This window comes from Phocoena sinus, chromosome 15 (genome assembly GCF_008692025.1).
Source record: "Phocoena sinus isolate mPhoSin1 chromosome 15, mPhoSin1.pri, whole genome shotgun sequence".
Lineage (NCBI taxonomy): Eukaryota > Metazoa > Chordata > Mammalia > Artiodactyla > Phocoenidae > Phocoena > Phocoena sinus.
This window is the reverse complement of record NC_045777.1, coordinates 29,847,337-29,866,490: the sequence shown is the minus strand read 5'-3', so window position 1 is coordinate 29,866,490 and position 19,154 is coordinate 29,847,337. Positions and strand designations below refer to the sequence as shown.

The following is a 19,154-nucleotide window of genomic DNA, read 5'->3' as shown; positions in this document are numbered from 1 at the left end:
CTCCTGGCGCTCCCTAGGTCAGGCGGGCCTTGGAACTGCACGGTCTAAGGGAGAGGTCGGCCGGAACCCCCGGAGCTCTCAAGGACCCACCCCGTGCAGGGGCTTCTGTCGTTTTGGAAAAAGGGCCGACTAAGGAGGGGCACCACCGGCATCCACAGAGACCCTGCTTCCTATCCCACCCTCAATGCAGGGGCCTCCGGACGAAGGAAGTGACCCACTGGGAAGATCTGGGAGCTGGCCCGAGGGGGAGGGTGCAGACTCCACAGGCAGCCTCGCTCAAATGGTTGGGAAGGTGGTCTTGGGTTTGGAGGCTCTATGTGATCGCAAAACTGTGCGAGGAGCCGAGAGAATTGGGGGAGGGGTCTTGGCCTCAGTACTATACACCCTCCTCAGCACCGGCTTACCCAGAGCCTCCCAACACGACCCCTCCCTCCCCGCTACGGCCCCCGACACACCACCCCCCGACACACCACCACACGCGCCATCCTACAGGGCTTGAACCTTGAAGGAGCTCCTGTGCTTGCACTTCCCAGAAACCGCCAGGGTTTGGGGATTACCCACAAGTAATTGTCAGAGAGAAGGGGGGACAGTAAATGGCAAAGAGCTCCAGGACTGGATGATCTTTGAGGGCCAGGAGGACTTGGAGGCCAAGAAGTCCAGGGATGGGGAAAGGAGTCCTCCCCACCAGTGGCCCACAGTAGGGGCCAGGGACTACTGAACTGAACCCTGAGGGTATGCTTGACCAAGCCAGAGTCCCAGAATCAAGGAATCCTGGTGGGATAGACATGTGGAAAGTGATTTGAAGCAGAAGGTGGAGCTGCTGAAAATCACAAGCCTCTCTGAGGAGCACAGAGAAATGCTGATGTATTAATTTCTATCATATATTCTAGGGAACAGTCATGCCCGAAGAAAATCTGACCACAGTCCTACTGCCAGCTCATGACGGAAAGGGAATGGCTTCGTTTGCTCTAAGAGGAGTCCAGGGTAGTACCAGCTTCAAGTTCAGCTGGTCTCAGATGTCATCAGAGCCCCCTCTCTGGCCTTAATGGCTTCACTCTCCCCTGGCAGTAAGCTTCCTCTGTGCCACCCAACAGCCCCAACAACCCAAAGGCAAGACCCGACCTCTCTCTCCAAAGGCAGGCCCAAAATCTGGGGTCACATTCTCATCCCTGAATCAGTCACAATGGTCAGGAGTATTCTGATTGGCCTGGCCAGGGGTCACTGCACATTTATGAGGGCACTTCAACATCATTTGGGAGCTGAGTTCCCCAAAGAAGGGTTTGCTCCCCTGGATCAGCATTGCACATCCACCTGAAGGCCATTTCTGAGCTTTTCTGTTAAAGTCAGATACCTATCTGATTTAATTTTTTTTGCTTTCTGCTAGTCTTTTCTAGTACAAGTGATAGCAAGCATAGTTGTTCTGTTGTGGTGGTGGTGATGGTAGTAGTGACTTTTAAACAAGGGAAGAAAAATTTTAACTTGAAAATGTTCTATTCGCTAAGATAATTGCCCCCCTGAAGATGGAGAAAGGCTCCCTACTGCCTCTGTATACCCAGGGACACCAGTGTTCCATGGGAACCTGTTTGATACTTTTTTTTTCCTAAATAAAAGAAGGATCAGGAATTCCCTGGTGGTCTAGTGGTTAGGATTCTGCACTTCCACTGCTGTGGCCCGGGTTCAATCCCTGGTCAGGGAAATGACCCAACCAAAAGAAAAAAAAGATCATGTAGACTGTAATGCTACTCCACATTGGTGGGGGTGAGAACTGGACTAACTAGAGAGTGATTTTGAAGGAGCAATTGACAAGACGAAATGACTAATTAAACAAGAGCCAAAGGGATGAATGACCTCAAGGTAGAAGTGGAAAAAGCCAAAGTGGAAAAAACCCCAACATTTTGAAACAATTCCAAAATTCTTTTGTTTCATTCTCCAGAAATTTGAAGAAAAATAAATTTGTTTATCCACAAATTATTCCTGTTTCGCCCAGGCCTCAGCATTGCTAAATTGACTAGCCAAAATAATTTGGTTAATAAACTTGCATCAGGGTCGACAAATTTTATGTCAAACTAATAAATGATTATAAATCTGTAAAAAAAAAAAAAAGCTAACCAAATGAAGTGTGACTATATTTCCATTTTATCCTACCATTACTACTGTTTTTCCATACCAATAAACAGGTTTAATTTTTTTCCTTCATAGCTTCAAAATTTTAAGAAACTTTACATCTTTACTCTGAAATTTCATGCCTGGGTGAATGTACAAATAATAGCAAAATAAGGACAACAGGAGGAGGAAAGATGGTTTGATAACCAAAAATTCATGGAACTTTTTAACTAAAAAAACTATTTCTAGATAATTAATAGGAACCTACTGTATAACACAGAGAACTCTACTCAATACCCTGTAATGACCTATATGGGAATAGAATTTTTAAAAGAGTGGGTATATATATATATGTAAAACCAATTCACTTTGCTACACAGCAGAAACTAACACAACATTGTAAGTCAACTATACTCCAATAAAAATTAAAAAAGAAAAAAGCACTCGATTTCAACCTCTTTGTTTTATAGATAAAAAGGATCAGAGATGCAAAGAGGCTGAACATTTGCCCGAGGGTGTTGCCCTATATGCCTTCCCCACTAACTTTTCCTTTCTGTGCATCCAGCTTCCTGGCAGGAGCTGGGAGGAGCTGGAGGTCATTTGAAAGACAGCTGAAGTGGGGCGGCAGGCAGTGTCAGCCCTAAATAGTGAGCTCGAAGCAGAACCTTGGGCAGCTCCTTGACACGGGGGATCAGTGAGAATGAGAGCCATGGATAAGGAGGATGTGGGGTACACATAAAGGCTAAGGAGGGCAGTGATGACCAGCAGGGAGATAGGCCACCTGGACTCACCACTTGGGAGGACTCAGGTGGCTGGTGATGGGGTTCAAATGAAGTGGGGCCTGGGAGTAGATGAGGGTGGGGAAGTTTGGGGGCCAGCTCTACTGGGAATGCAGATTCCTGGCCCTTCATAGGGATACCCTGGAGCAGGATGAGTGAAAGTAGGTCAGTGTTTAGTGGTGTCTGTCTGCCAGGGGTTTCTTGGCTGAGAAGCTGGGCTGTGGAACTGGAACCCAGGTCAGAAGGAATGAGGGCAGTGGGGCAGCTCTGGAACCTTCCTGCTCAATATCCTGCTGTCTAGCACTAGATTCTGACTCTGAGTATGGGGGCTACAGAGGGATATTGTCCTGAGGGGAGCAGGTCCTTCTGGCCCTCCATAGGGCTCCTTGCCTTCCTGGCTGCCCTTATAGGAACCTGGATCTTCCCCTCAGTAGAGGTAGATGGCAACTGGGAGAAGCCTTCATGCTGTGATATTTGAGCACCAAAAGGTCTTCCTCTCACCTACCCAGGGGTCCTGGAGGTGTCCCCCAGGAAAGAGGGGAGGCCAGTGGAGGCCCTGTTCCCTCCCTCAGCCCCCTCCAGCACCACTGGAGGGATAGTGTGGGAACATCATCTCTCCTCCCAGGAACAGCAAGGGGGCAGTACAGCCGCAGCTGGAGAAGGGCTGTTAAGGGGCTGGGAATGCTGGTCAAGGCTGCCTGCCCTGGGCAGCAAGGAGCCCCAAGAAGCTTGTGACTCCAGGGAAAGCCTAAGGCTGCAAGGTGTGGAAAGCCATGCTTGCCAAGGGTCCAAGGAAGGTGAGGGCAGTAGGAGAGGGCAGATTGGAAGTAGAAATACAGGGACTTGGACATCTGAAGAGTCCAGGTGACAGGAAGTAGGCAGAGGGAGTCAGGAGTATCTGGCTGGAAAACCTGAGTGGGAGTGGAGGATGGCAGCTGAAGAGGTCATCTGGGCGGCTTCATGGCTTGAAAGCCTCCAGGAACTGTACATGGAGGTGTTGGTCATGTGTTCAATATGTCATGAGCACCTACTACACCAGTGCTGCGCTGGTGAAAGACACCATAGCCTTGCTCTCAGGGAGATCCCAGTCTAGCCTGGGAGACAGCCCAGGCAGTAAAGAAGGCTGTGCTGCAGAGTTAGGGGACATGGGGATCTGTGATGGAAGAAAACAGGAACTACTTTAGATGGTGTTTCCAGGGAAGGCCTCTCTGAGAGCTGAAGGATGAACTGAACCACAATAAGAGCTGTGGACACACCTTCCAGTACTCAGACTCTCCAGGCCTGGAGGCAGGTGGGGGCCGGTTGTGTTGTAGTAACTGTTGGCAGCCACATGGCTGGAACAGTGCTCCCCTGGGAGCAGGAGGTCTGGGATGAATTGGGATTTCCCTATTTAGGCAGGTGCCAGGTTGTACAGCATCCCCTACCCCACACCCCTACTCCCCTAGGCCACAGCAGGGAGTTTGCTTTTATTTTTTTCCTAAATGCCATGAGAAGCCATTGGAGGTGGAGAATGGATGATGGGTGGGGGCAAGTCAGAGGGCCAGATGATGGACCAGGCTGGGGATGTAAGTGGGCAGAAGTGAGCTCTATTTTGAAGGTAAACCCAGCAAAATTTACTCATGGATCAGATGTGAATGAGTCGGGGGGACTCCCAGGTCCAGAGCAGCCAGGTGGATGGTGGTGGATAGTGGACTCGGGAGCTCTATTTTGCCTGACTATCATCTGAATTCCCTATTAGCCATCCAGGTAGGGGGGAGGGTGTAAGTAGGCTATGTCATATTGAAATCAGGAGCTCAGTGACAGGTGTCATGAAACCTGGTGGCCAGCTGTGGCTGGTAGAGAGCCATGGATCTAGGGAAAGATCCAGGGCAGGCCAACACTCCTAGGTCCGAGGAGGTGAGAGAGAGAGAAGGAAATGTTGCAAGAAAAAAGGAGGGGTACTTCCCAGGTGGTCCAGTGGGTAAGACTCCGCTCCCCTAACGCAGGGGGCCCGGGTTTGTTCCCTGGTCGGGGGGCTAGATCCCTCATGCATGCTGCAACAAAGACCTGGTGCAGCCAAAACAAATAAATATTTTTTTTAAAAAGGAGGGATTGGTGGTGGTGGGTGCTGCTAGGGGGTGGGGGAGGGGCTGGCAGAAAGCTGAGGCAGGATGATCTTGAGAGCAGTTTCAGTGGAGTGGTGGGGACAAAAGATAGGTATGCATCGGTGGAAGAGAGGTTGGAGGGGCATGGATACAGAGAACTAGAGACAACTCTTTGGAGAAATTTGCTCTGAAGTGCAACTGAGGAAGTGGGTGGTACCTGGAGGGGGGAGTTCAAGGGAGTATTTTGGGTTTTGTTTTTTAATGAGATACTATAGAGTTACTTCTCCAGGTTCTAAAATCTATAGGCATAGTGGCTAAAGGAGAAAACTCAGTTGAAACTCAGTACTTCGGAAAGCCATTAAGCGCCTTGTGGAACCCAGAATTCAAGGTTGTGTCCACAGCCCAGTAAAGTCTGAGACTTCAAGGATGGGAATGAGAGGGAATGTGTGTGTTTATGTCCAGGTCCCTAAACCCCTGTGTAATGACCCACTGGGGCATGGAGGGTGAGGGGGAAGATGGGGAGTGTGGGGGGAGGGAGACCTGGAGCACCTGTATTTGCCCTCAGCCTCTAGTCCACAGAGGGCAGATGGTGGGTGGGAGAACTAAAGGAAACAGCTTCTCACTTTGCAGCAGGGGTGTGGGGGTCAGGGGCTCTCTCCAGGACAATCAGGGGAATAGAAACCACAGGGGCAGAGTGCAGGAGGCTATAGTGGGGAAGGGGTCAGAAGGGGTTGGTGTCAGTTTCTGTGAGAGTCAGGTCCACAGACCACTGCGGGAGATCTTGACTGTGGGCTCCTGTTTCCTCAGTGAGCTCAGTCGTAAGGGCCTCAGATGAAGGAGGAGGCTGCAGTAAGGGGATGAGAGGTGTCCCCTCCATTACAGGGTGGCTTCTAGGAACAGTTGGTTTGGAATGTCCAGGTGTTTGGGAGCTGCTGATGACATGGGGAGGCAGATGTAGAAGCCTAGGCATTCTGAGATGAGAGGGGCTGAGGGCAAAATGGGTGTCTTTTCAGGGGTCCAGCCCCTGCACCTCCCACATGGAACTTTGCTTCCTGGGCAATCAGCCTGCCTATCTTCAGCTCCTCTTCAAATCTCCATCCCCCACCCCGCTGTCTGGGGGAGTCTGTGCCATGGGCTGCGGGTCTACCTAAATGGTGACCTAGAGACGGTCCCTAGGCTGAGTTGAGGGGATACCCATGAATGGAGGTGACCCCATGTCTCCAACCAAGCTCTGCTCACCACAACCAGAGAAGCATGTGGCCAGCCCCGAGTCAGTCGTGGTCAGAGTCCCGCAGGTCTCCTCTGCAGCATCTTCTGCAGTAGCAGGGAGCAGGTTGCTCTGGGCCATCCTGACCCCCAGGCCTTCATCTGCCAAGGAGGGCACCCCATGAAGCTTTGCTCCTAATGCTCTCTTATCTCGCTGGGAGGCAAAACCAGGTCAGCCTCACCCGATCTATGCATGAGGCTGCCCCAACGCACCAGGAACCCTTGGGGGCCGCAGGGCTCACCCTGGGCTTGCTTCACCTGCCCTCTTCCATGCCTGGGGGACAGAGGCGGAGAACTCCTTTCCAGTAGGAGGTCAGATGGGGGGATTGCTGCTATTCCTCAGGCTGGTGGCCAGTGTGGAGGGGATGGGGAGTTAACACCTTGTTATGGGGAGAGTTCCTGGGTCAATCCGGGGCCTGAGGGCTGTGTGCTCATTTGCTGAGAAGCCACCAAGGGTCAGACCAGGGGTTCACCGCATGGGCTGGATTTGCCTGGCCGCGCGCACCACCGCCTCCCTACACAAGAGAGCTCGCGCCCCACCCTGCACCCCTCCCCCCGAACACATACTCTGCTTGCATAGGACCAGGCGCCGGAGAAGGCGCGTCCCCGGGCCGGGCTCCCTCGTGTCCGGGAAGGAAAACCGGGCGGCAGGGCCATCTTGAGAAGGAAAAAAGCCGCAAGCCAAGACCTTGACCCAAGAGAAGGCCGAGGGCGCAACGAGGCCGGGAGAGAAACCGCGAGGCGCGCTGCCAGTAAACCCGACGCCGCCGAGCCGGGAGGGCAGCGGGCTCCGCGGGGCAGGGCGTAGCCCAGAGAACGCGCGCCGGCCCGTGTAGTTAGTCGGGGCGCGCTTCCTGGAGGAGGACTAGGAGGATTTACCGCTCGAGCAGCCGGGATGAATGGAGGGGGCGGGGCCCAGGAGGGCTGGGCCCAGCAGAGGCCCCCTGCCGAGAGGAGGGGGTGAGGGGGCCCGGCCAAGAGCTTAAAGCCGACTGCAGGGAGGCCCTACCCAGACCCGCCTCACTGCCTCAACTCGGAGGGTCTCCGAGCTCACCGACCTTCTTCCCAGAAACTTCGCAGCCCCGCTCAGCCCCTAACGCTCAGCGCGCGGGCCCGAAGAAGCCCAGTCTACGCGTTCTAAGTCGCCGCGGGCTCCCGGGAGTAGCCCGCCCTTACTGAACAGGAGCGCGGGTGAGGGCGCGGGGCAGGCGGACGGGACCCCGCCCGGGCCGCGCTGGGGAGGACCGTTGGCGCGGCATTAGGACCCAGGCGCGGCACAGGCTTGTGTCACCGGCTCCAGCCGCCGGCCCGCCCTGGACGCCGAGGTTGCGGCCCCGCGGCACCTGGTGAGGAGCCAGGGCGTGCGCACTGGTGTGCAGCCGTCCCGCGGCTGATAGCTGGGGCCATGGCCGCGGCCACCAGGCGCATGTTCCATCTCCAGCCATGCGGTGGGTGCCTGCGGCTGGAAGGCCGTCCGGTCTCCGTCGCAGAGACGTGCTAAGCTGGGACGCGGAGCCGTCGAGGCGCTGGGGGGGATGCGGACGCCGCCGGCCTGCACCGGCCCCCGGCGTGGTGGGCGAGAGGGTCGTGGGGGCTTCCCAACCGGGACGGGGGTGCCCGGGGTGAGTTCAGCCACGAGGGAGTGGGAGCCCGGGTGGGTACGCGGGTGGCTGGGGGAAGCCCAGGACGACTTCGTGGGCACTGCGCGCTTTACTTAACACTGTTTTGAAACTCTTAACAGTTTTTCAACCTACGAGGTAGCTGGTGGAGGGGTGGGGGGCTTGCAAATGGCGGGGCGGAGTTTCGGGGTCCCTAGCACCTGGAGCGCCAGGGTCTTCGCAGCCGGGCGTGCAGCCACCTCGGAAAGCCTCACTTTACGTTCTACCCGACACCTTCCCGCCCCTGGCGCAGCGCGGCAGCCTGCCCACTCTTAGGGATCCTTGGGCCTCTGACTGTCCCCTGCGCGGCCGCAGCAGTCTCTCTGTCGCCGCTCTGACGCCCGGGGTTTGTACGACCATCTATTTACGTGCACTTGAACCGCCCCGCATGGGAGTAGCATCCCCACCCTTCCATACCGTCGTCATCCTCGTCCTTTGTCCATCCCTGCAGCCTCTGGTGCTAGCTTTACTGACCCCGCCCCTCCCTTCTATGCCGCCCGGGCTCCCGCCCCGGGAGTCCGTCCGCATCCTGCCCCCCGACCCCCAGGGTCTCCGAGTCCGGAGGCGCTTTCCTCTCGTGCACGCGGCCCTTCCTGTCGCTTCCTTCCTCGCACAGCGAGGCACAAACAGTCCGGACCATCCATCCGGGGCCCGGCGCTGAGAGCGCGGACAGCTCCCTTCCTCCCCCACCACCCGCCCCCCACCCCGCGGCATCTCCCAAGAGGACCAACGGCTCCGCCTCCCAGGAGAAAGTGGGTGGTGCTGAGGGCAGGAGGCCGTTGCCGGGTCGCCCCAGTGTGACCCCTGGCGCGTGAGGTTGGGGGCAACTGCACGTGTGGTGGGTGTTGATGGCACCAGGGACCGACGTGAGAGTGAGAGCCGAAATGTGCTGGAAGAGCCCCAGCCCAGTTACTGGGCTTGGCAGCGAAGGCTTGAGAGAGGGAGGCCGGCTTCCACAGGGAAGGTGGCCAGACGGGTCTCCTCCCTCCAGACTCCTGCAACAAGCGAATCCTTCCTTCCTTCACCGGGTACTGTTAATTGCTCCTGGAGAAAACATGCTGAAAACATCTCCCTGTCTGCCTCGGTCCTTTCCCACCTGGGCAGCCCCTAGCAGATGGGCTGAAGAATAACAGGCCTGGCTTCCTCTGGCTCCTCAAGGAGCCCCTGTCTTGTACTGTCCCCTGCTCCTTTTTCTCCCAGGGTCTCTGGGAAGGGTAAGAAAGACTCAGCAGGGCTGGTGTGTGGTGGGCAGCAGATGTGCCCTGTAGACTGTCCGGGGCTGGTGCATGGAGCTGGTGACAATTCTTTGGCTTGCCTTGCAGAAAACTCTTCTATCATGTCGCAGAATGGGTACTTTGAGGATGCAGGTGAGTACATTTCAGGTATGGGTGTGTGTATATAGAGAGCTCCTTGGTCAAAAGTCTCTAGGGGACCTAGTCCATCTACCTGGGTACTCATGGTCCTCTGCTGGTGCTGGGATGCCTTTGGATTCTACCCTCCAGAAGGTTGTGATGTGGTCAGAGGGGCAGCTGACACTGCCCTGGACTCTGGCAGATCTCTGGTGGTCCTGTGGTCCTGGGAGGGCAGACTGCTCCCATCCTGCACTATGTGGACCATCTGATAGCCCATGGTTTTGCTGTTACAATGCTCTGGTTGTCTGACCAGCTTATAGGCTAAGTGTTGTGTGTGCCCACATTCCTCAGACCCCACCCAGCCCTGTGAGGGAGGGGCTGCCATTGTCCCTCTAAAGAATTGTAACCTCTCTGCACCTCAGCTTTCCCTGCTTGCACCAGCCTAGCTCTCTCCCTCCCCATATCTCTGGGCTGGCTCTGTGCCGCCTCTCCTGAGCCCAGATTCGGGAGCTGGCCTCAGAGGGGTGTTTAGTGGGACAGTGCTTGGACACAGTGGTGATGTGCTCCTACCCAGGGTCCCCAGGGCATGGTGACTGCATGTGCCAGGCTGCTGGTGGACAGGTTAGGTATGTGATTGGGCTATAGGGTGGAGATAGGGCACACATGGCATCCCAGGAGCCTTGCAGGGAGCTGGTAGTGTCTGCTGGGTAGGTCCTAGATAGAGCCCAGGATAGGGGAGAAGAGGGACAGTGTGAGAGGCATGCCAGGGAATAGTGGGTGCTGGTGGGGGTGACGACAGAAGGGAGGTTGGGACAGTTTGGGGCTGGGGAACCAAGCATTCTAAGCAAAGCAGGTCTAGAATTGGGGAGGAAGGTGTTTTTCATGGACGTGAGCTCCATGACAAATGGGGGAATGACATCTTTTGACTTAATAGTTCTTCTCTGGGCTCTGGGTGCAGTGCAGACCTGGAGTTAGGGGTCACCAGTCCATGATGGCCTTGACAGTGGAGGCCTAGTGCCTCCTACCCAGAAAGGGCCCAGACTGAGCACAGGACATTGGGGGAACAGGGCCCGGGATGTGCAGAGGAAACCAGTGGGAGGGAGTGGAAGTGAGTCAGGGTGAGTCACTGCCTGGCAGGTGGAGGCATGCTGCTGACCCGTCCCTGTTCCTGCACAGGTGTTTTTCAGGCATTGGTGGGGTCTCAGCTACAAGGGCTCCTGGGTGAATCACAAGTGGTGGACCACAGGGGACCTACAGGACAGTGAGGAAGAGGTGTCAGCTGGGCCAAAAGTAAGGCAGGGAGGGCTCTAGGTGGACTTGCCAGAGAAGAAAGGGTCTGTCAAGCCTTGAAGAAGGCCCTCCAGGGAGGGAAGCCCTCAGCTTGGAGGACAGGAGCTGGCATGCCTGGGGTGCCGGCCGCCTGGCCTAAGGAGTGAGAGATTGAGGTGGGTGGTGTGGGACTGGGCCTGAGGGGCCAGGGGTAGCAGGTCTGGCTCAGGCTGTCATCCCAGAGGCTGTGGGGAGCCCCAGCAGGACTCAGGGCAGATTGGAACTTTTCCATGTCATCAGGAAGGCTTCCTATAGGAGGGGGCCTGTGTTGGGGGTCAGTTGCAGGAACTGAGAGGCAGACCATAAGAAAGGGGCAGCAGGTTCTGTGCTCTGGAGTCCCAAGGTACCATAACATGCCCCCCGCCCACCATGGGTGGAGGCCTGAGATGAGGCCTCCTCTGGGGTCCTGTCACCTCCATCTCTGGCTCTGTTTATCTGGCTCTCTTGCTTCCTGGGCCTTGTCTGATGTTGGACTAAGGTCTCTCAGCCCTGATGCTTTGCCCCACATGCCCTCCCTGTGCCAATGAGGTCCGGATACTGCAGGGCTCTGGCTTTCCTTGAATCGTTTCTGGGGAGCCAGACAGGTCCAGGTCCCACAACCTGGAGGTTCTGAGAAGGCAGGGGCCAGTCAGTCTTAACTACATCATTGTACCATGTGCCTGGCTCAGTGTCTGTGGAATGGACATGTTCTTTCTCTAGCTAAAGGATATGTGTGGCACAGAGCAGTGCAGGGTTCCCGCTGCTGAAGAATGTTGGAGAAAACCATTGGGTGGGGGGTGCCAGCTGGCTGCCATACTCAGGGGGCTGGGCCAGGACCAGATATTGGGCCTAGCTGAGGCTTCCTTCCTAGCCTGTGAGAGGCCTCCCTTACCACTCACCGAGATTGCACCAAGTGGGACAGCCCAGGGGCCCCCGCTCCTTTGGCTTGGAGCCCCTTTGTCCTGTGTGTAGCCAGGCCCTCTTGGGGGGGGTCTCTCTTGGTGGTGGTTGGGGCTCCAGGCTACCTCAAGTGTGACGCGGATGATGCCTCTGAAACCCGTGAGGAGAGCCTGGGGGATGAGGCCTTCGACACGGTCAACTCCTCCATTGTGTCTGGCGAGAGCATCCGCTTCTTTGTCAACGTCAACCTCGAGGTGCAGCCCACCCAGTCTGGTATGGGGGTTGTAGCAGGGACGGGTCGGGGGAGGCACACAGGGGACTGGGGACTGGGCAGATGCGGCCCCGCTCCACCAAGAGAGACCTGAAGGGCTGGGGCCGCCCCCTGAGCCCCCCGCTTTCCTCCAGCAGAGAGTGAATCGCCTGGAGGCTACGGTCTCCTACACACCTCCCGCAAGGTAAGTGGCCCATTGACCGGATGGGAGACATTTGGTCCTGGGCCACTAGGTGGGGGTGGAGGTGGCTGCTTCCCTGAGAGAGCTCACACTGATGCTGGATCTCGTACTAGCCCAGGGCCCGGCTGCTGGGGCCAACCTCGCTGGTCTTCTCTCTGGGAAGCGGGTGTCGGGTCCTGGTGGGCAGGGTCAGCCGGGGACCACCACAGAGGAAGGACCCAGACAGCGACAGGTCCTTCTTATTTATGGGCCTGTGTGGTTCTGTGTGTGGGGCCCCCACAGTACCTGAAGTTAAAGAACTTTGAGGAAGAGATCCGGGCGCACCGGGACCTAGACGGCTTCTTGGCACGGGCCAGCATCATCCTGAACGAGACAGCCACCTCCCTGGATGACGTGCTACGGGCCATGCTGTGCCGCTTAGCCCAAGACTCCCACAACACCGAGCCCGACTGCAACTTGGACCTGCTCATGGCCATGCTTTTCACTGATGCCGGGGCCCCCATGGAGGGTAAAGGTAAGGGCTGTCCCTCTGCCTGGGCGGGAGGTCAGGGAGGTGGGGCCATCTGACCCTCCTGTTCCTTCCACTCTGTCAGCAGTTCACCTACTGTCAGATACAATCCAAGGGGTCACTGCTACAGTAACGGGGGTGCAATACCAGCAGTCGTGGCTCTGCATCATGTGAGTTGCCAGGCTGCCACAACTGGCCTCCCCACGTCACCTTGGAGCCAGGCATCCAGTCCCTGTGGAGGCTGGCTTGCTCAGTTTGCGGGGAGAGTGAGGAATCCATCCCATTTGGTCTTTTTTTTCCTCCCTAACAGAGGTCACTGGGGTCATAGTTGGGGGCTCGGGGAGGGGGGAGCCCCAGCTCCCAAGGGTGGCAACTGTGTGCCGTGTGCCCTCTCTGTCCCTGCCAGCTGTACCTCCAAGGCTCTGCTGAAGCGGCACGTGTGCATCAGCCGCCTGGTTCGCCCGCAGAACTGGGGGGAGAATTCCTGTGAGGTGCGGTTTGTCATCCTAGTGCTGGCCCCACCCAAGATGGTGAGGAGGGGTTTCGGGTGGCTGCTCTGTTTCCCAGGAAGGAGGGTTCCAGGTTACCCTGCCCTCTTCTTGGAGGCATCTCTCCCAGTGCTGGAGGCACCACAGTCCTGGCCTCTGAAGGCCACGTTCTCACCCTCTCCGTTCATCTCTGCCCTACTGGGGTTTATCTGAAGCATACTTGGTAGGTCTTCATCAACGCCTAATTTCCCCAGAAGTTGCCCAAAAGGTTCTATTTCTTTCCTGACTGAAAAGAGATACTTTTTTTTTTTTTTTTTGCGGTATGCGGGCCTCTCACTGTTGTGGCCTCTCCCGTTGCGGAGCACAGCCTCCGGATGTGCAGGTTCAGCGGCCATGGCTCACGGGCCCAGCCGCTCCGTGGCATGTGGGATCCTCCCGGACCAGGGCACAAACCCGTGTCCCCTGCATCAGCAGGCAGACTCTCAACCACTGCGCCACCAGGGAAGCCCAAGAGATACTTTTTAAGATTATTACTATTCAAACATAGGGGCCTTTCTTTGGCCTGCCCAACCCTAACTCTATAGTTGGCTATGATTTGTTGACCAAAGATCCCCACTCCTTCCTGGGGCATTTACCCCCCAGCCAGGGGCATCTCGCTTTTGTGGGGGCTGAGACTTATACGTATATTTGGGGAATCTTCTTTTATGGAAAAGGATTTTAAAGTCATTAAAAGAAAATGGCTAGGGCCCCTCCCCAGGCCTGGGAAGGGCCTTAATGCTTAAGATTCCACTGGCTTCTTGATGATTCTGCCCCTGCCTCTGGTGTAGACTCAGAGCTTCAGATGGCCCCTCCCCAGGCTTTCTCTAAGCAAAGGGGGTGCTAACGGGATCGTTCCTCCCAGGGCTTTCATAGACATGCTGTGAATCTCTCCAGATGTTACTTTGCTGGGGAGAGAGGAAGGGCACTTAGGGCAGCGGGCAGCTCATGGGTCAGAGGGAGTGACAGCTGACAAGGTGGCCAGAACAGCTGGAAGGAATAGAATCCCTAGGATTGAGTGGCTAGACTGGTGCCTTGAGACACGCCAGCCATCCTGACACCTGGCTCCTCCTCGGGGGAACAAGCCTGTTCTAAAGCTACCAGAAAGCACAGTGTGCACGGTGCAGCCCCGGGACTGTAGCTTTGGGCAGCACGGAGTGGGGGGCAGGGGGGTGCATGCTGCTCCCAGGGGACCTAGGATGGGGAGGTGAGACAGGCTGCTGTGGTGGAGGTTGAACATTGAGTTCATGGACGGGGTTGAGCTTGGCCAGGCAAGAGGCAGAAGGCCGGATGGGCCTGGAACACCTCTGAAAATCGTAAACCAGCCGACCGTGCAAATGCCACCAGTGAAAAGTAGCTGGGTGAACATTTTTCTCCATCATCATGATATCATTATCCACAATTACACAGATTTAATACCTGAGTTTATTTTAAAAAAAATACTAGGCTGATGGTAGTTCTAGTGATCTGCTGACCTGGTGGAAATCGTGGCAGGGTCCACTATGCTTGAACTTTGGGGGACTACACCCAGGTCATGGGGAGAGCACCTGCCACGTGCTTGGGAATGTCTGTCCGTGAATGGCCAGGCCGGGGTTGGGCACCCTTCGCTCTACTGTGGCTACAGATGTGATTCTCTTGCCCCATGCCCAGAAAAGCACCAAGACTGCGACAGAGGTGGGACGCACGTTTGCCACGATGTTCTTAGACATCACCTTCCGCCAAAAGCTCCTGAAGACCCGCACGGAGGAGGAATTCAAGGAGGCCCTGGTACATCAGAGACAGCTGCTCACCATAATGAGCCACTGTCCGAGCATCAGCACGAAGGACTACAGCATGAGCTCCATCTGCACCCACAGACCCCCGCAGGTGCAGGGCAGAGGTGGCCTGGGCGGGCAGCACAGGGCAGGGACACAGGGCTGATGGATGCGTGTCCTCCTCCCAGCCCCCACGGCACAAGGACTTTCTTCCCATGGGGAGGGGCATCCGGGAGGACATCGCGCGCAGATTCCCTGTGTACCCGCTGGACTTCACTGATGGTAAGTGGCCCATGGCCCTCCTGGAGCTCGGCCTGTAGCTCAGGCCCCAGGCCTGTCCTGTGTCCCCAACACACCCTCCGCCCTGTCTCCCATTCTTAGGCATTATCGGGAAAAACAAAGCTGTGGGCAAATACATCACCACCACCCTGTTCCTCTACTTCGCCTGCCTCCTGCCCACGATCGCTTTTGGGTCCCTCAACGATGAGAACACGAACGGGGCCATTGGTGAGGGGTTGGAGCCTGGTGGGGCATGCCGGGTGGAGCCCAGGGCCACGGTTCCCCCCTGACCGCCCCGCTTCCTCAGATGTACAGAAGACCATAGCTGGGCAGAGCATTGGAGGCCTCTTGTACGCACTCTTCTCCGGGCAGCCGCTGGTGGTGCTGCTGACGACCGCACCCCTGGCCCTCTACATCCACGGTGCAGTGGGGGTGGCAGCGGGGAGATGCTTCCTGAGGTCCCTGGTCCCAGCCTGGCCCTGACTGCTCACTCCTGTCCCACCGCCTGCAGTGATCCGTGGCATCTGTGATGACTACAATCTGGACTTCAGTACCTTCTATGCATGGACAGGCCTGTGGAACAGTTTCTTCCTCGCGCTTTATGCCCTCTTCAACCTCAGCCTGGTCATGAGTCTCTTCAAGAGGTGACAGGGCCTTCCCTAAGCTTCTGGGACTCACAAGCAGGAGGGAGACCAAAGCCAGGGGCCTGGGTCAGCTTCCATGCCAGCCTCTGGGGCCCTGTTAACCCTAGAGCAGATGGGGTGCCCCCACCATATCACTGCTCCAAGGGGAAAGCCTAGGACCCTGGTCCTCTTCATGGCAGGAGGTAGGGGGCCGTGCTGAGGCTCGGGGAAGCCTCCCCGCTACTAACAACTCACCCCGTCTTATGAGGCATATCCCCTGCTGGCAGGTCAACAGAGGAGATCATTGCTTTGTTCATTTCCATCACATTCGTGCTGGATGCTGTCAAGGGCATGGTCAAAAGTGAGTGTATTGCCGACGGCCACCTGCTATAGGGGAAGCTGAGTTGAGATGGGGGGCTATGGACTGTGCCCAGAGCAGCCAAGAAGCATGTAAGCGCTAAGATTGCTTCCATGGCCCAGGGTGCTCTGGGAGCCATGACTGGCAAAGAGCAGCAGGCCCACGTGCTAGAGGGTGACAGAGCTGCCCTAGGCAGGATCAGAGGCCCTGGGCCAAGCAGGATTTGTTGTCAGAAATGGACAAGGGCAGGGTGTGGGGTGGTGGGTAGACAGGCAGGCCAAGGGGTCCTGGCTGACAGAAGGCCAGCTCTCTCCCCTCCTCCCCCCAGAATCCCTTCCTCCCCTCGGGGCTCCCTCACCCCCACATCCAGGAGGAAGCTGCTGGGCCCCAGGCTCCCAGAGCCCAGATGGCTGAGTCCTGTTGGCCTGTGTCCAGTCTTCCAGAAGTACTACTGTGGCCACAACCACGGGAACTACTACGAAGATAGGCCTTCCCCGGTGAGCCTGCTGGGCCTCAGCCCCAGCCTCAACAGCAGCCTCCACGCTGCCCTCAACACCAGCCTCCTGGCTGGCCCACCAGAGCTGACTTCAGTGGGCAGCCAGGGCCCCGAGCCCCTGGCCCGGGACACAGCTGTGCTCAGCCTCCTCATCATGTTGGGGACGCTCTGGCTGAGCTACACCCTCTATCAGTTCAAGAAGAGGTGAGGGGTACCCATTCAGGGTGAGGGGAAGGGAGCACAAGCTGCAGGCCACGCTGACACCCACCTGCCTCCCTAGCCCCTACCTGCACCCCTACATGCGTGAGATCCTGTCAGACTGTGCCTTGCCCATCTCAGTGCTTACCTTCTCCCTCATCTCTTCCTACGGCTTCCAGGAGATTAAGAGTGAGTTGGGACTAGGCGTGGGGTGTGGTGGGGTGTGGTGGGTTGCTCTGTGGGGGAGGAAGGCTTGAGCAGGGACCTGTACCTGGCTGCAGTGGGCAAGTTCCGCTACAACCCAAGCAAGAGCCTGTTCGAGATGGCCGAGATGCACTCACTATCCCTGGTGGCCGTCAGCGGCGCCATGGGCCTCGGCTTCCTCCTCTCCATGCTCTTCTTCATCGAGCAGAACCTGGTGGCTGCCTTGGCTAATGCCCCAGAGAACAGGTTCGCAGGGCTGGGGAGGGAGGGGTAAGCGTGTGTCCAGCCCTCCAGGGACCATGGGGCTTTGTCCACATGTGACCCTGCCTGCTGCAGGCTGGTAAAGGGCACTGCCTACCACTGGGACCTCCTGCTCATCGCCATCATCAACACCGGGCTGTCTCTGTTTGGGCTGCCCTGGATCCATGCTGCCTACCCCCACTCCCCGTTGCACGTGCGGGCACTAGCTTTGGTGGAGGAGCGTGTGGAGAATGGGCACATTTACGAGACGTGAGTGTGAAAGTGGCCCCTTGAGACGTGAGGCCAGAGTCACGTGGACCCTTAGGTGGGGGGTAGCCCTGGGCCACATATGACCTAAGGAAGGATATGGTTCGGGGGATAAGGGCCCAGAAGTAACAGAGCCCAGGAAGCACATGTGACCGGGGATGGACACGGCCCTGTGGACCAGGCCAGAGGTGACCCAGTGCACTGGAACCTCGCAGGATTGTGAGTGTGAAGGAGACACGGTTGACCTCCCTGGGCGCCAGCATCCTGGTGGGCTTCTCCCTCCTGCTGCTGCCCTTCCCGCTACAGTGGATCCCCAAGCCTGTGCTCTACGGCCTCTTTCTCTACATCGCGCTCACCTCCATCGACGGCAACCAGCTGTTTGCACGCATGGTCCTGCTGCTCAAGGACCAAGTGAGTGTCTGGCCCTGAGAGTGAGGGGTGGGGGTGGGGGATATGGCTGCAGACCTGCCCACACCTGGTCCCTGCCACCCACAGACCTCGTACCCACCCACCCACTACATCCGGAGGGTGCCTCAGAGGAAGATCCACTACTTCACAGGCCTGCAGGTCCTGCAGCTGCTGCTGCTCTGTGCCTTTGGCATGAGCACCCTGCCCTACATGAAGATGATCTTTCCCCTCATCATGATCGCCATGATCCCCATCCGGTACGGGAGGGTGGCCAGCAGGAAAAAGGGACTCAGCTGGGCGGGAGACGGTGGGCTGGAGTGGCTACCCTCAGCCTGTTCCTCCCTGACCCAATGCTTATCCTCCTGCCTGTTCCCCCTCCCCTCAGCTACAACCTGCTGCCCCAAATCATTGAAGCCAAGTACCTGGACGCCATGGACGCTGAGCACTGAGGTCCTGACTACCAGGCCCTGGCCACACCCCATTCGCCCATCCCTCTGGGTCTTCCCAGGCTGGCTCTGTGGCTGTGTGTGGGTATCTTGGGGTGCTGCTCTGTACTGCACCCCCTCACAGCTGTCCCAACTGGCCTAGGGTGTCTGGGCATTGAGGGGGCTCCAAGGTGTGTGTCTGCTCCTCTTCCCATTAGCCTTTTGCTTTGGGTCCGGAACTCTGCTCAGGGCAGCTTCTGCCCAGGGTGGGACTAAGCAGGACGGATTTTCTTTTGATAAAAGAGCCTGAAAGAGAAACCATTTCCTTGATTGTGTAAGGAACTTGCTGTATGCACATCAGAGAATAAAGCTCCTGTTTCTATGCTTCTACATACCGCCTCCATCCATGCTGCCCTGCCCCAGCCTCTGAAGGCCACCTGAGGGCCCTGAGGAGGGAGAAACCATCCCAGGGGAGGTGGGATAAAAGGGACTGATTTGTTGAGTGCCGCCTAAGGGCTATTACTTCCAACTCCACACAGTAGCTCAACAGGGAAACATGGAAGGTCCAGGAGGCCTTTGTTCTGCCATGTTGCCAGGAACCTGCAGGGAAAGTGGGCTTGGGGCCAGTGAAGAGCCCAGTGGCTGGTAGGGTGGGATGAGCACATTCACGGTGCTGCTTGCAGGATGGGTAAAGTTCAAAGGGGACAGAAAATGTACTGTGCATCCAGGACAGAACTCTGAGGAAGCAGCTGAGGAGCAGACACAGAGGGGTGCCCTGCTCCAAGTGCCACGTGGCAAGTGATCCTTCTTTGGGGCCCCCACCCCAGTAGCCTGTGTTTCCTGCAGGTGGGGCTGTGTCCAGGATCACCAGGCAAGGAGTAAGCAGGCCCCCCAGCACCCCACACCTGAGTTCCAGCCGGACACCACCCACGCCAAGCAGACAATTCAGAGGAGGCTGAGCACCACCA

General features: G+C 57.0%; 1 protein-coding gene and 1 non-coding gene across 19 annotated transcripts; both read left to right on the top strand.

Moving 5' to 3' along the window:
- The first annotated feature begins 1,624 nt into the window (after positions 1 to 1,624).
- On the top strand, positions 1,625 to 1,696 carry TRNAG-UCC. The gene has a single exon. It is a non-coding gene; the product is annotated as a tRNA-Gly (tRNA).
- Positions 1,697 to 7,222: 5,526 nt separating this feature from the next.
- Positions 7,223 to 18,576, top strand: SLC4A11 (solute carrier family 4 member 11). Of its 18 annotated transcripts, XM_032604700.1 has the most exons (20): positions 7,497 to 7,680; positions 9,213 to 9,257; positions 11,571 to 11,723; positions 11,859 to 11,905; positions 12,185 to 12,416; positions 12,499 to 12,580; positions 12,817 to 12,940; positions 14,585 to 14,800; positions 14,877 to 14,970; positions 15,070 to 15,195; positions 15,275 to 15,388; positions 15,479 to 15,611; positions 15,878 to 15,951; positions 16,384 to 16,648; positions 16,725 to 16,831; positions 16,924 to 17,092; positions 17,183 to 17,356; positions 17,569 to 17,764; positions 17,849 to 18,018; positions 18,147 to 18,576. In XM_032604700.1, the coding sequence occupies exons 1-20, from the start codon at positions 7,638 to 7,640 to the stop codon at positions 18,208 to 18,210; spliced, it is 2,628 nt and encodes an 875-aa protein (XP_032460591.1). In that variant the 5' UTR covers positions 7,497 to 7,637; the 3' UTR covers positions 18,211 to 18,576. The 18 variants fall into 18 exon arrangements, 17 of the variants coding, with proteins under 17 accessions (XP_032460593.1, XP_032460583.1, XP_032460586.1 ...); XM_032604702.1 differs by lacking the exons at positions 7,497 to 7,680; positions 11,859 to 11,905 and adding an exon at positions 7,223 to 7,423 and having other exon boundaries at positions 12,496 to 12,580; XM_032604692.1 differs by lacking the exon at positions 7,497 to 7,680 and adding an exon at positions 7,223 to 7,423 and having other exon boundaries at positions 11,856 to 12,416; positions 12,496 to 12,580.
- The last annotated feature ends 578 nt before the right edge of the window (positions 18,577 to 19,154 follow it).

What these genes read in the sequence shown, in the direction of transcription:
- SLC4A11 (XM_032604688.1), top strand. Translation starts at nt 9,146, where the DNA reads ATGTGCCCTGTAGACTGTCCGGGGCTGGTGCATGGAGCTGGTGACAAT. An exon ending in GCACCCACAGACCCCCGCAG is followed by an intron (nt 14,801 to 14,876) that starts GTGCAGGGCAGA and finishes TCCTCCTCCCAG; the next exon opens with CCCCCACGGCACAAGGACTT. An exon ending in TGTCAAGGGCATGGTCAAAA is followed by an intron (nt 15,952 to 16,383) that starts GTGAGTGTATTG and finishes GCCTGTGTCCAG; the next exon opens with TCTTCCAGAAGTACTACTGT.